Source organism: Siniperca chuatsi, linkage group LG22 (genome assembly GCF_020085105.1).
Source record: "Siniperca chuatsi isolate FFG_IHB_CAS linkage group LG22, ASM2008510v1, whole genome shotgun sequence".
NCBI lineage: Eukaryota > Metazoa > Chordata > Actinopteri > Centrarchiformes > Sinipercidae > Siniperca > Siniperca chuatsi.
The window spans coordinates 7,574,444-7,588,204 of NC_058063.1; the positions used below are offsets into that span (position 1 = coordinate 7,574,444).

The following is a 13,761-nucleotide window of genomic DNA, read 5'->3' on the forward strand; positions in this document are numbered from 1 at the left end:
CTGAAAGCAAAACTGTGATAGAACAAGTGAGTATAGATAAATATGTTTTAGTGATTCAGTAGTTTGTTGCAGTTAAATAAACACTTTAAAAGACTTCTGCAGTACATATACCATCTCTCTGTTCCACATTTTTTCCATATTATCAGCATTTCTCACTCGCCCCACTCAGTTTGCTGAATTGTCTAATAGCAGCAAGAGATCAACTTTGCTGAGATAAGTTGTAACGAGACCAAGAAAATACCCACTAAACTTGTTTATTTCCTGTTTTGTTTGTTCTCCCTATAGGATGTGAGTGATTGCATAATCCGACAGACCAACACACATTTCATTTATGGCTACGAATACCTGGGCAACTCTGGACGGCTCGTCATCACTCCACTTACTGACAGGTCACAATCAATCATTCAGTCAATTAGTGCTCCAACCAACAAATGCATCAACACATCAATCAATCTGTCACTAATTATTAATTAATTAATAATTAATCAAAGTATTTTGTATTTTTTACATTTAAAATGTTATTTTTATTTTTTGTTTTTAATATTGATACTATCAGACAACTGAATAACTCGCCCATTCTGTAGTGGACAGATTTGCAATGTGATTATTATCTCATGTAATTAAATGTAAAGTAAATTACATTAGTGCAGACAGAAGCTACCATTAGTATTATTACTGTAGTATAATCACTAGATTACACCTTGGCTCTTTGTGCATTTACAGATAAAATTATTAGTGCCAATGGTTATTACAGTGGGTAGATAAGTAATTGCAATATATAATTTTATATTCTTATTATATTAGTTCACACTGGAGACCATCTCACATACCTGTTTTTAAGGTACAGCATAAAAAGCTAACAAAGGTACTGTATTTCCATTTTGGACCTTGTGTAGGCCACAAAGATCAATATCCAACATCCAAGTCAGGCAGTCAGTGTTTTTTTTTCAAAGTTATAGTATACTGTATGTTTATTTAATTTGTTTAATATTGCTTTAATGCAAAAAATATTCTGATCATATTTGTATGCATATAATGAATATATTTTTCTATACTCATTCTCTGTAGAGTAAATGTCAATGTTTGATTGTCCAGATGTTACATGACCCTGACCACTGCACTCCATCTCCATCGGGGGGGCTCTCCTAAAGGCCCAGCTGGTACTGGGAAGACAGAGACAGTAAAGGACTTAGGCAAAGCTCTAGGCATGTACGTCATTGTAGTCAACTGCTCTGAAGGGCTAGACTACAAATCCATGGGACGCATGTACTCTGGCCTGGCACAGGTAGGAAAGAAAAGGGATTATGATGATGATGATGATGATGATGATGATGATGATGATGATGATGATGATGATGATGATGACGACGACGACGACTATAGTTAAAATCATAATAATGATGATGATGTCAACCTAAATAACGAGGTACAATCGTAGTTTTCATACCATTGAGTGACAACATGTGACTGAATATGCTTTTTATTATGTATAGTGTGTGTGTGTGTGTGTATGTCACGGATGGCTTTTTTTTTTTTTTTTACTAAATAGTTATTGAAACACTGCTCTCATGATAGCCAAGGTCAAAAACACTTCATTTTAAGTAAAACCTTTTCTGGGTTAGTAAATAGTAGGTTGCCTTCTCTCTCTCTATTTGTCTGTGTTGACCATGTGACATGGCAAAATGATTTGTTATTCAGCTAGGGAAAAAAAAAAGCTATACAAAACTTTTGGCCTAAAATTGCATGTATTTTTTCATTTGAGTGGATTTCTTTTTACTGTGTAATTTCACTTTCAAATTTCTATGTATTTCATTGTGTCCACCCCTGAACAGACAGGAGCATGGGGGTGCTTCGATGAGTTCAACCGTATCAACATAGAGGTGTTGTCGGTAGTGGCCCAGCAGATCCTCTCTATCCTGTCCGCCCTCTCAGCTGGACAATCCAAGTTCTATTTTGACGGACAGCACATACGCCTGGTCTGGTCATGTGGCATCTTTATCACCATGAATCCCGGTAGGTCAACACAAATGTGCAAATGCATACGCTGCATTTTATGTTGCCATATGTAGGTGGAAATATTAACATATGAATCATACTGAGCATATAATAAGACAGAAGAAAAGTGGATTATGTTGCAGAAATAGTTTGAGACATTTTCAGTGGATTTCATTGTCATGAAGGCCTGTGTTTGTAATTAATGTCTTTTCTCTCCATTTGTATTTTTTCCTAGGTTACGCTGGTCGTACTGAGCTTCCAGACAACCTCAAGTCCATGTTCAGACCTATCTCCATGGTGGTGCCAGACTCTACTCTAATCGCTGAGATCATATTGTTTGGAGAGGGCTTCAACAACTGTAAGGTACTACCACTCAAGGACATTTTATACTGGTAGTGTGCTGGGGGGAAAAAAGAGTAAAACGGAACAAATGAAACAAGAAAGTAAGGTAAGTCTTAGTCTTAGTGTTGGGATTAGAGACTTAATGCTTAAGTGCATTCTTAGTTGAAGACAGTAGACATTTTCTTCTACAGGTGATACAGAATTTTCATCCTATAAATGAACTGAATTGTTGATTTAGGTACAGGTATGTTTGTTGCTTGCTGCTCTATAACAAACTGGTATCTGCACTTCAAATTTGAGTATTATTACATTCTATTCATCTGTAAGTGCTTTTGAAGTTGTTTGACAAACACAAGTGTGGTGCTATGGTGATTCTGTGCAAAACCCTGAACAGCAGCGATATTGAGCACTTTCACAAGTATCCTGGTTGTGATCGGGTTTTTGGTGCATGTAAACATCATGTCCTGGTTTCAGAAATCAGGCCAGTGACAAAGAGTTGAAATTAATTCAGGAACGTGGATATACTGCATTACTGTAACTATAGGGAAACCTCACTTCAACTCTCTCACTTCTCAGTAACAAGGTCTTGTCTGTATGGTGGGTGTATCAGTTTAATGAATTTTGTATTGGTGCTATTTTTACCCTGTACACAGTTCTGAAAATGCACTGATTTCTAAAGTATATCTTGTTGAATTATCACAGCCTTAATGAAACATCCCCACTTCTTTTATGTAAAGAGAGCTCAGGCAATCAGCAGATGAGATTGAGTTCTTCTGCACTGCACTGCACAATATTATCAAATCAAGCTGATGGATTGATGAATGCTTGCCTTTTCATGTCAAAGTTACAAACCTAGAGGTTTAATTTTCTTGATTTTTCAAGGTTTTTAACAGACAATCCTTGGTATTGTACTGTATGTGCCATTTAAAGTGATCTTGTTGGAAAATGAGAGCATCTGGAGCCTGAACATAGATCAGTGGTGGGTGTTGATCCATCTGTTTCCCCACTGATTTCATCAGTCTGGGATCAAAGTCAGAATGTGGTTTGGTGCAGGGCCAAGGTGTGAAAGCATCATCGTGTGTGTGTACAGGTATGTATGTGTGTAAGTGTGATGATTACCACAGACACATGATTGGCTGGGACCAGAGCTGGAGCTGAATTACTGCTGACTCACCAGGGAGCTCTTGTAGCTTCACTCCACTATATATGTGTGTTTCTTGTGAGAGGATGGCAAAGTTGGTGCTCATTAGTGTGCAGGTTATATTTGCTTGCTACAGAGTGATGCGAAGAGGTGATGGTGGTATGTGTGCTTCCTAACCTGCGCATGTTTAAGAATATCCTAACTCTGTCTTGCACTTGAACATGAACACCTATTTTGCTCTTGCTGCTACTTCAGCAAAATCCAACACTGCTGCCAACATAGACAGACACACACATACACACACACACACACACATACACACACACACTAGGCTCAGTGGTTTTCTTGCCACGCTGGATCCTGTCTGGAGCTGTAATTATGTGCCAGAAAGAGAATTAGGAGTGTTAAGCAAGCAGCAGTGCAAACAGATTAAGACTGAAACAACACAATCACTCAGTACCCGATGTTACTGTATATTTGCAATGCTTTTGAAGATGGACAGATATATATATAAAGACACCAGCAGACATTATATAGACACAAAAATATTATTTGTCACATGGATTTATTTGTTTTTATTTTTATGAGGACCTTTTATTGATAAACAGTATTTATTCCCAAACTCGTTTTTTATTATAGAATTTCACAAATAACAAAATTAATTATGCAATGAAAGGATAGCAAAAACATGAAGAACCATGACTAACCCTGTCATTACTTTAATCTGGTTCAAAGATGGTAAAATGTCTGTATTTGATAAGCTCTGAATCTAATTAATTTTATCTCTTCTTTTTTTGGTATTTTGTTTCTTTGTATTTTAAAAGAGCAATGTATAAAACATGCAGTTAGTAGACTTTTTACCCTGTGACCACAGATTTTGCCCGTTGCAGTAACAACCACTGTAGGCAGATTTTATCAGTTGTAGTAAAATAAGCTACAGACCACAGCCCTGTACATGAATGCAACTGGTTGGACATAAGCATGCTTTCTGAGGTTGCAGATTTAACATGTAGCGAATATTTTTAAAATGGTTCATAACTTCAAACTTGTTAATGAAGGGTAGATGAAGTTTAAATTGTTGAAACTGCAAAAAGAATATAACATAAAAAAGAAGTCAAGTTCAAAACAAAGTCAATTAAAGTATTAAAATGGCCATTAGCTGTGAACATTCTTCTATGAATGTTTAGATGCTGTAGATACACACATATAGACACTAAACCTGCCCAAAAAAAAGCTACAGCAGGTTGGGACTACTTGAGTGGATGTTCATACACTATGTTCCCTGCAGCATGAAGTCTACTACTTCATATGCTCAGTTCACATTATTCTCTTTTGCTGCAGTGCAAGCTTGCTGTATGGTCGAAGAGATGTATGATTTGGGACCTGTCTTTGATGTCCACTGAGGCAAGGAATGGGAAGTGATGGATTTATGTTCAGTGACAGGCTTTACTGGCACATTACCCTGCTAAATCACCCTAGCTGCAAATTTTAATCCTATTTAAGCTGACATTCACCCCTCTCCCTCTGTCCTCCTAAGGGTCTCTTCCTTTATGTTACTCTATGTCATTCTATCTCTGTCTCTGTCTTTGTCGTCATAGCTCCTGGCTAAGAAAGTGTTCACCCTGTACTCCCTGGCAGTGCAGCAGCTGTCTAAACAGGACCACTATGATTTTGGCCTGCGTGCTCTCACCTCCTTGCTTCGCTATGCCGGAAAGAAGCGCCGCTCTTGCACCAACGTTCCTGATGAAGAAGTAGGTCTCTCTCTCTCTCTCTCTCTCTCTCTCTCTCTCTCTCTCTCTCTCAATTCAATTGCCTGTGATATTGAAATATATACAGATAAGTAAGGTAGGATAATAATAATAATAAATTGTAGACTTGCAGTTAAAATACAAATACAAAAAGTGAAAACTAAACACTGCAACATTTTTTTTTTATGAGTGTAGGTAATTCACTGTCCCTTCTCCTAGGAGTATTTTTTAATTTTGAGATGTCATTTAGCTCTTTGAAATCTGAGATTACAGAGTTGAACTTGTTAAAGTAAATGTTCCTTATTTCATTGAATGTTGTACATTGTAGGAGGAAGTGCGTCTCTGTCTCAACCTCACCTGTCAAACAGTGACCGCATATTCTGTTTTCTTTTTGCCAGGATTTTCTGTCTTCTTTTTTCGACTGCCAGTTTGTGGTCACTGAGCCTGTACTTGGTTAAGATCTATCTCTGCTTTCTATCTTTGACAGTAGAGAGATATTCTGCCAATTCATAATCTCTTTTTAGGGCCAGATAACATTCTAATCTACTTTGGCATTACTCTGATTCGTGTTTGGAAAGCAATGCTGGGGGGGCAGTTAGCCTCTCTCTCAACTTTCTAAGGGCTCATTAGAAACCTTTATGCAAGTAAAACAAACCAATCTACTGGTATTTAATACTTCAGTCAGGTGTCAATATGAACATTTATGCAAATTTTGCTTGGTATAATCTTTCTGTTCATACTGGCCATTAAGAGATCTCTTCCTAATGCACTTCCAGTATAAGTGATGGGGGACAAATACACAGTCCTTATTCTTTGCAAAAAAAAGTAACACTGTCTGTGGAAACAAAGAAGGAATTTCATGCACTTACATGGGAATAGCAGGCAGTTGCTATGACTTCATGAACTGGAATGTGAACCCAAGCTGTGTTGTAATCTCTTTTTGCATCCCGTTTAACTACAATGTCAAATCATAGAAGAACCAACACCTATAAATTTAACTCAACTAATTACTGTCCTTCCCTTTCAAATGAACTAAACTCTTCAATAGGAAGTGTATTTGAGAGTCTGCTTTTGTATCTCTGACCTCAGATCCTGCTAATGGCTATGAAGGACATGAACATTGCTAAGCTGACCTCTACTGATGTGCCACTGTTCAATGGTATCACCCAGGATTTGTTCCCTGCTGTGGAAACACCCATTATAGACTATGGCAAGGTAAGTCAGTAATCGAGATCAGCATTCCTGCATTGAACTAATGTTTTATGTTTTCAATGACTGTATGACAGTGTTCCTTATTCTTTGGTCCCCAAAAACAAAAACATATTTCTTATCTGTGCAAGCATATGCAGAAGGAAGTATAGTTCAACTGTAGATCATTCACCCCAGAGGCTGTCCTGTAAGCTTTTCATTATAGCACCAGTATATACATAAACAGCTCTTACCAATACTGAAACTGGAATGCTCAGCAGAGTTAGACAACCTGTGGTCTAACTTATCATTGTTTCTGTTTTTCTATATGGCTTTCTCCTTAACTTTGGTACAGATGGTTTGTGTTTATAAAGATTGCTGATAAACATATATAAATGAATATATTTATAGGCATCATCACATGCAAAGCACACAAAGGCAGGCTGAATAACTATTGCTTGGTTTGCCTTTCCAAACTGTGAAAAGCAGATTCCAATTTTTGAGATTACAGTGATTTGGAAAAAGAGCTTCATAGATGCATGGGATAGTGTCTTGGTCCACACATTGTCTGTGTTTTTCAGTCTTAAAGTTTGCCTCAAACTCTTTCTTGCCCCTTCCCCTGTGAATTGAGTGTATGCTCTCAGCACAGCACTGGAGTATGTAGGAGAGCATAACATTTTCTGTGTGCTCATAGTGAACCTTTGGACAGAAACGTTATTGCTTTCTGAGTGTATTCACAATAGCCAGTAAAAGGAACGAGGTTTTAAAATGGCAAGCAAAAGTTGGTGTAGCCTATGGGTTAAATGGGTAGCGTAAGCAAGTGGAAATGTGGCAAGAATATCTTAGGCCGTGTGTTTGTGTGTGCAAGAGAAAACTAAAAGGTAGTGCACAGCTCCCTGTAGCAAGAAGTGTTTGATGCCTCATTATTTTCAAATTTTGTAGTGCGAGAGCAATCCATTGGCTATTGTCTGACGACGATGTAGCCTCTGGGGGCAACAGCCAATGCTTCGGGGCTTCTGGTGTAACCAGCGGATATCCGGATAACGGATATCCTGTTACATTTAAGTGTCAAGCCGGGAAACAGGGAGAGGACCCAAACGCAGACAGCAGGCAGAACAGGTTCAGTTCAACAGTTTTTAATGAATGTACAAGGCTTACGGGGTTACAGGCAGGCAGTGGTCACAACCAGGTAAGCAGTCCAAAAGAGGCAAACAAAAATCCATAAACAAGGTCCACAAGAAACAGAGCATAAATCCAAAACACTAGGGTCGGGAAGCTTAACACAAATACAATGACGACCTGACACAGAACAACGGAAGAACACAGACTAAATAAACTCAGGTAGGGGAGACAACGAGATACAGGTGGAACCAAATAAAATAAAATAAAATTGTGTGTTGATCAAATAAGATAAGATATATATATATCATAATTTTCTGTATATTTACAATATCACCATCACCACCAGTATCACCATCACTGACCATCTTTTGCTGTCATTTTGTTGCAGTTGAAGGAGGCTATAGAGGTGGAGCTTCGTCAGAGCGGTTTGCAGGTGATTCCTTTTACTATAACCAAAGTCATCCAACTTTATGAGACCAAAAACTCTCGACACTCTTCCATGCTGGTTGGCAAGACAGGCAGCGCTAAGAGCGTTACCTGGAGGACCCTGCAGAGTGCCCTCACTGCCCTGCACAATGAGGGAGTGCCTGGCTTCCAGCTGGTCCAGGTAGGTGTGGATTAGAATACACTGTAATTCATTGGCTAATACTGCTACTTTTAAAAGGAACATTCTGGGGTCTCACTTTGAGGGATATATTTCAGATAGTCAAATTTGAAATGAGGCATTTATTCCAATGTAGTGTTTTGAATTCTCAACTCTCCACAACTCACTCACAGACGCACACACACACACACACACACACACATCCGGACAAGATAAAAATGTTGAAACTACTTGTGAGAATGAAAGGTAACTGCAATATCAAGATACGGCTTGTCAAAGATTGGCTTCCTTCCTCTCTTACCCTGATTTCTAAGATTTCACTGGATTTCACTGGAACCAGAGTAGGCCAATGAAATTATTTACTGAATGCCAATACATTTGTGAAACTCACATATTAGATGATTAAAGAAATCAAACTTGCCCCTGCTCTTTGTCTATTTTCATAACATCTGCATACTGTAGGTATTATGTGATGTCTTTGCTTGTAATATTACCTACTCCAGCAATCACAGCCAAAAAAAGGGATGCATACTGTATCTTACAGAGCTGCTATGAAACCAGTCTTAATTTTTTCACAATGAAAACTATGACAAAATTAAACAGTAATAACTACATATAATCTGTAAACCAAAACTATGATTAAATGTATTGCAGTTTTAATTAATAATGATAATTTGAAAAATGGACGAATGAACAGTCAGTTGTACTGTATGAACATGTAAACAGCTAACCATACAATAGATGAGAACAGCATGTGTAACCAAAGTGTTAGTACACACCCTAAAGACATATACTTATCCTTCTCACTTTGATAAACTAATCTGACAGCTACTAGAAACATCACCTCACTTATGGACGTGTTTCTGTTTGTTTTTATACACACAAGTTGTGCACAAAAAGGGAAAATCCAATTGTTAAAATGTTGTTAAAATTAATTTATGTGTTTGTGAACTCCTTACCTTAATCAGATTTGGTTGTAGACCATTCAGAACCAAATCAAATCATATATCTAATTTATATAATCGGCAAAAGGATGCACATTCCATGAAAAGCTACTGTTCTCATGTGTTCTCATCATTTTAAGCTTTGTAGCTGACAAACAGTCTTCAGTAATTATTATCTGCCATTTTAATGCACTTTTTGACATCTTTTTATTATCTTCTCTTTCATGCCTTTCCTGTGGCACAATAGGAGTATCCCCTGAACCCCAAGGCAATGAGTCTGGGAGAGCTGTATGGAGAAAATGACCTCTCCACCAATGAGTGGACTGACGGAGTGCTGTCTTCCCTCATGAGATCAGCCTGCGCAGGTGCTGACACTAAAAACACACATTGCTGTTCATACTACATGTAGAATAACTGAACACACACTAGGGACTGATGATTCTTCCTCTGGCCTATCCCATTCCCATTTCTAAACTCCCGCTTAACTGAGCCTTTCACTTCATAAGCAATTACTTCAGACAGTCCATCTAAAATTGTCATTATTAATAAAAAATCTTTATTTCACTATGCATATTGCTGCTTTGGGAAGTTAACGTCATAGAGTACAGGGAAGCTGTATGTTGTGGTGTGAATGTAACCCTCTTCTGACTAAATTTTGACCTCGCAAGGCTTTTTGGCTGCACACTGTAGTTCCAAAATGTTTTTACACATTACTTTGCCATGCTGTACACACACTGGCACACAATAAACACAGACAACACAAACTTTTTTTGTGTAGACCCTAGTCTTTTTGTGGACAGTATGTAACTGGTTTTCAAACCCACAATCCAAAGGTTAAAACTCATTTTTTTATTATAGTTTTTTAAATGAAAAGGTAAACTGGTAAGCATTACATAGACAAGTTAATCGTACTCTCTTAAAATTGTTACGTACGTTGTAATGTACATTCTAGTATGAACACTGACACTTTATTTATATGTCCCTTAACTTTTTCTGTCACACATGCACCTCTTCTCCATTCTTTAGATGAGAAACCAGATGAAAAGTGGGTTGTGTTTGACGGGCCTGTTGACACTCTGTGGATAGAGAGTATGAACTCTGTTATGGATGACAACAAGGTGCTCACACTTATCAATGGAGAGAGAATCTCCATGCCTGAACAGGTGAGAACAGAGCTGGAAACCAGACTCATGGGCATTTTACACAACAGACATTTTGACATTTCACAGGTGTTACTAAAACCATTAATGATTCCTCCGTTCTATTCAAGTGTCCCAGTAAGCCATGACAGTTTGACAGTGAGTCAGCATGCACAATACCAGAAGCCTGAAACTGAAGCGGCCATCAATATTTGTATTATTTACACCTGTGCTTTTCCTACTATTACATTAAAAAGACTTAACATAAAAACATGTACACATTGTGTTAAGTATTACAGTGGATTTATGGTGAACACGTAGACATGTTTTCAAACAACAGGGAACTAGGCATTGCCAACTTTCACCAGTTTCCAAATGGAAAGCAGTGAATATGCAATGACTAAAATTTTTTTTGTTCTGGGCAGCAACTAAAAGTTCTCTAAAGAAACAAACTGGGCTTTTTGGTTTACTTATGTTTAGTTAATCCTACAAGGCAAAAGAACAAAAACAGGATAAGATTAATAGCTTTAAACTGAGAAAGAGCTAGAGCATTCAAGTGGCTTGATCCAGTCTGGCTCACTTGAGAAATGGAACAAAGTGACCTCCAACAAATCACCACCATGTTTGTGTGTTTTACATGATTAAAAGGGGGAAGGAGCTTTAGTAGTACAAGTACAGTACAAGCTAATGAGCTGAAAAGCACAATTGTCCTCTATAGACATACTGACAATAAGCAGTATGTCTAGAATGTCATTGTTTTGCAATAAACAAATCATGCACATTGCATGATTAAAAAAGTTAATTCACTTTGCTCTTTCTTTGAAATTGATGTCAGCATTCTGTCTCAAGTAGAGAATATAGTAACATTGAAATTTACTTTTTACAATGGCAGTAATCTGGTGTAGTAAAATGTTGTTTATGGTCCCAGATAAATAAGCTAATAACAAAACAAAATCTAATTAATTACCATATATTACTGTAGCGTAGTCAGCCATGTACTGTAAAATGATCCCAACAGAAAAACTATATGGAAATTCTTTTGTCATAGGTGTCTCTGCTGTTTGAAGTTGAGAACCTGGCAATGGCCTCTCCAGCTACAGTGTCTCGCTGTGGGATGGTCTACAACGATTATACCGATCTGGGCTGGAAGCCTTTTGTTCAGTCCTGGATGGACAAGCGACCCAAGGTACAATGCACTCACTCATAATAACTCTTAGTCATAGTCTTTTTTTATTCCCTTATTTTCTGGAACTTTTCTCTTCCATCTCCATCTATTGCTCCATTTCTCCACAGGCTGAAGTGGACCATTTAAAGCGTTTGTTTGAGAAATATATAGAGAGCACACTGAACTTTAAGAAGAGCAATTGTAAGGAGCTGATTCCCATCACTGAGCTTAATGGAGCAACCTCTCTCTGCTGCCTCTATGACTCCCTGGCCACATCCAGCAACGGGGTATGACAAGTAGCATGCAATCTGTAACCCTCACTGCACATTATAATAATAAAATAATTTTCCAGCACACCCTAAATGTTGATCCTTAATGGCATTTGGTATAACTGACTTGTGACTGAAATTAAGCCATAAATTAACCCATTCTACCCCATTACATTACCAAGTAAATCCCAAAACAAAGGCTTACATTATCTCTTAAGCATCCCCAATATGAAAACCAGTATAATTTTCTTTCTCTCCCCTTTCTCCAGGTGCATTCTTCAGACACAGAAAACTTGGGTAGGATGGTGGAGCTCTGGTTCATCTTCAGCCTTATCTGGTCCATCTGTGCCTCTGTTGACGAGGATGGACGCAAGAAGATGGACAACTTCCTACGAGAGATGGAGGGCACCTTCCCCATCAAGGTCCTCTGTAGAGCATAATATTTGTTTACACACTTATGACCTACAAAGTCAGTCAAATGGCACTCTCTCTCTTCACTAGGTTGCTTGCTTGATCAGTGTTAAGTGTACTGTAGGTTGCAACAGCTGTGGCTAAACTATGTTTTGCAAAAAAGTATACAAGTAGGGCTACCGGTAGCTTTTGGTAAGCAAGGGGGCATTTATGATACTGAAAGACAGGTGAAAGATGTTTTTATTCTGAGTATCCACGATTACAGAAATTCATCTACAACATCAAAAGTTGATATAGCAAACGTAGCTTGATACCATGAAGGTCCCATTTTGTGCCAAATCGTACCCTAAGTAAAACACAATAACCAGTTTTTCTATAATCATTACACTACCTATTACATTATATCACTATGATGTGTAGATGATTCTGCAATTGCAAGCCTTGGTTGGATTGATGTAAGCACTTTACATACACCACAGTCATAATACTAATGATAGATAATACTGTACACCCCCACTTTCATTCAACAAACTGAATGAATCTGCCTTGGCAGGCACCAACATGCTCTGAACTTTTTATGTAAACTCTTTCAGGACACGGTCTATGAGTACTATGTGGACACTAAGAACAAAACCTGGGCTTCTTTTGAAGATATGCTGCCAAAGGGCTGGCACTACAATGCCAAGTAAGTAACCCAACATCAGCTGTTGTACACATTTATGTATGAGTGTGTTTGGATGGATGTTTTATCCACTTCACTCTGCCAATTCAGTTATTTTACGTTTACTTTTGAAACTGAATAAATACTAGATCATATAACCTGCGACTAACATAAAAAAAAATACATTTATATTTCTCCCTCTGCTCTCTCCTGCAGTGCTCCATTCTATAAGATTATGGTTCCTACCGTGGATACAGTTCGCTACAACTTCCTGGTTAAGGCTCTGGTTCTGGGTCGGTACCCAGTGCTGCTCACCGGACCAGTGGGCACTGGTAAAACCTCAGTGGCCCAGAGCGTCCTGCAGGGCTTGGATAACAAGTGGACTGCCCTCACTGTCAACATGTCTTCACAGGTTGGTGCCTTTGCATGGTCTGTGTGTTATTGTGTATGCCAGGTATGTGTTCCTGTTCTTCTATCCTTGTACAAACCACTTTGCCTTTATAAAGGAAAGCATTATCGCAAAGAAAGGTAATTTTGGCTGATGCTCAGTTTTTTCAAGATCCCAATTTATGATAACACATAGGTTTAGCAATATTGTTAGCATCAGACTTAGGTTTAGATAGAATAAAGGCATATAGTCATGAGGGTTGAGGTTAGGATTAAGGAATAGGGAATTTCAGTAACATTCAATAAGGATTGTTAAAAGAAGTGGTTTAATTAGGTCGTTGATGTTTTATTTTTCCCTCTTTATTTGCACGTGCGTCTCTTGTCTCCCTCTTGTCTTTCCATGAAGCTTAAGGTTATAATTGGAAGGCTGCAACACACATGCTGTCATAGAGTATATTCTATAGATGCCACACACGCACAAAATTCACCCACATATGCACAGGCCAGCACACACATCTCATCTGTCAGCAGTGTAACTTTGGACGAACCGCCCTCACTCGCAGCATGAGATGCAGTCATGTAGAGATGATTGAGTACAGGTGTTGGGTGTGCATGTGACTCCATCCCGCCACGTCATGGCTTTGA

General features: G+C 38.3%; 1 protein-coding gene across 4 annotated transcripts in view; it reads left to right on the forward strand.

The window, feature by feature from the left end:
- LOC122870458 (dynein axonemal heavy chain 2-like) overlaps positions 1–13,761 on the forward strand; it is a 76,425-nt gene that overhangs the window by 27,336 nt on the left and 35,328 nt on the right. For all 4 annotated transcript variants that reach the window (XM_044184661.1, XM_044184660.1, XM_044184662.1 and 1 more), the window contains 14 exons: positions 286–389; positions 1,096–1,285; positions 1,833–2,013; positions 2,231–2,358; positions 5,077–5,229; positions 6,316–6,441; positions 7,925–8,143; positions 9,332–9,449; positions 10,111–10,247; positions 11,272–11,409; positions 11,517–11,675; positions 11,927–12,079; positions 12,662–12,753; positions 12,946–13,141. In XM_044184661.1, the coding sequence (XP_044040596.1) occupies positions 286–389; positions 1,096–1,285; positions 1,833–2,013; positions 2,231–2,358; positions 5,077–5,229; positions 6,316–6,441; positions 7,925–8,143; positions 9,332–9,449; positions 10,111–10,247; positions 11,272–11,409; positions 11,517–11,675; positions 11,927–12,079; positions 12,662–12,753; positions 12,946–13,141 (2,094 nt within the window). The remainder of the gene's footprint in view (positions 1–285; positions 390–1,095; positions 1,286–1,832; positions 2,014–2,230; positions 2,359–5,076; positions 5,230–6,315; positions 6,442–7,924; positions 8,144–9,331; positions 9,450–10,110; positions 10,248–11,271; positions 11,410–11,516; positions 11,676–11,926; positions 12,080–12,661; positions 12,754–12,945; positions 13,142–13,761) is intronic.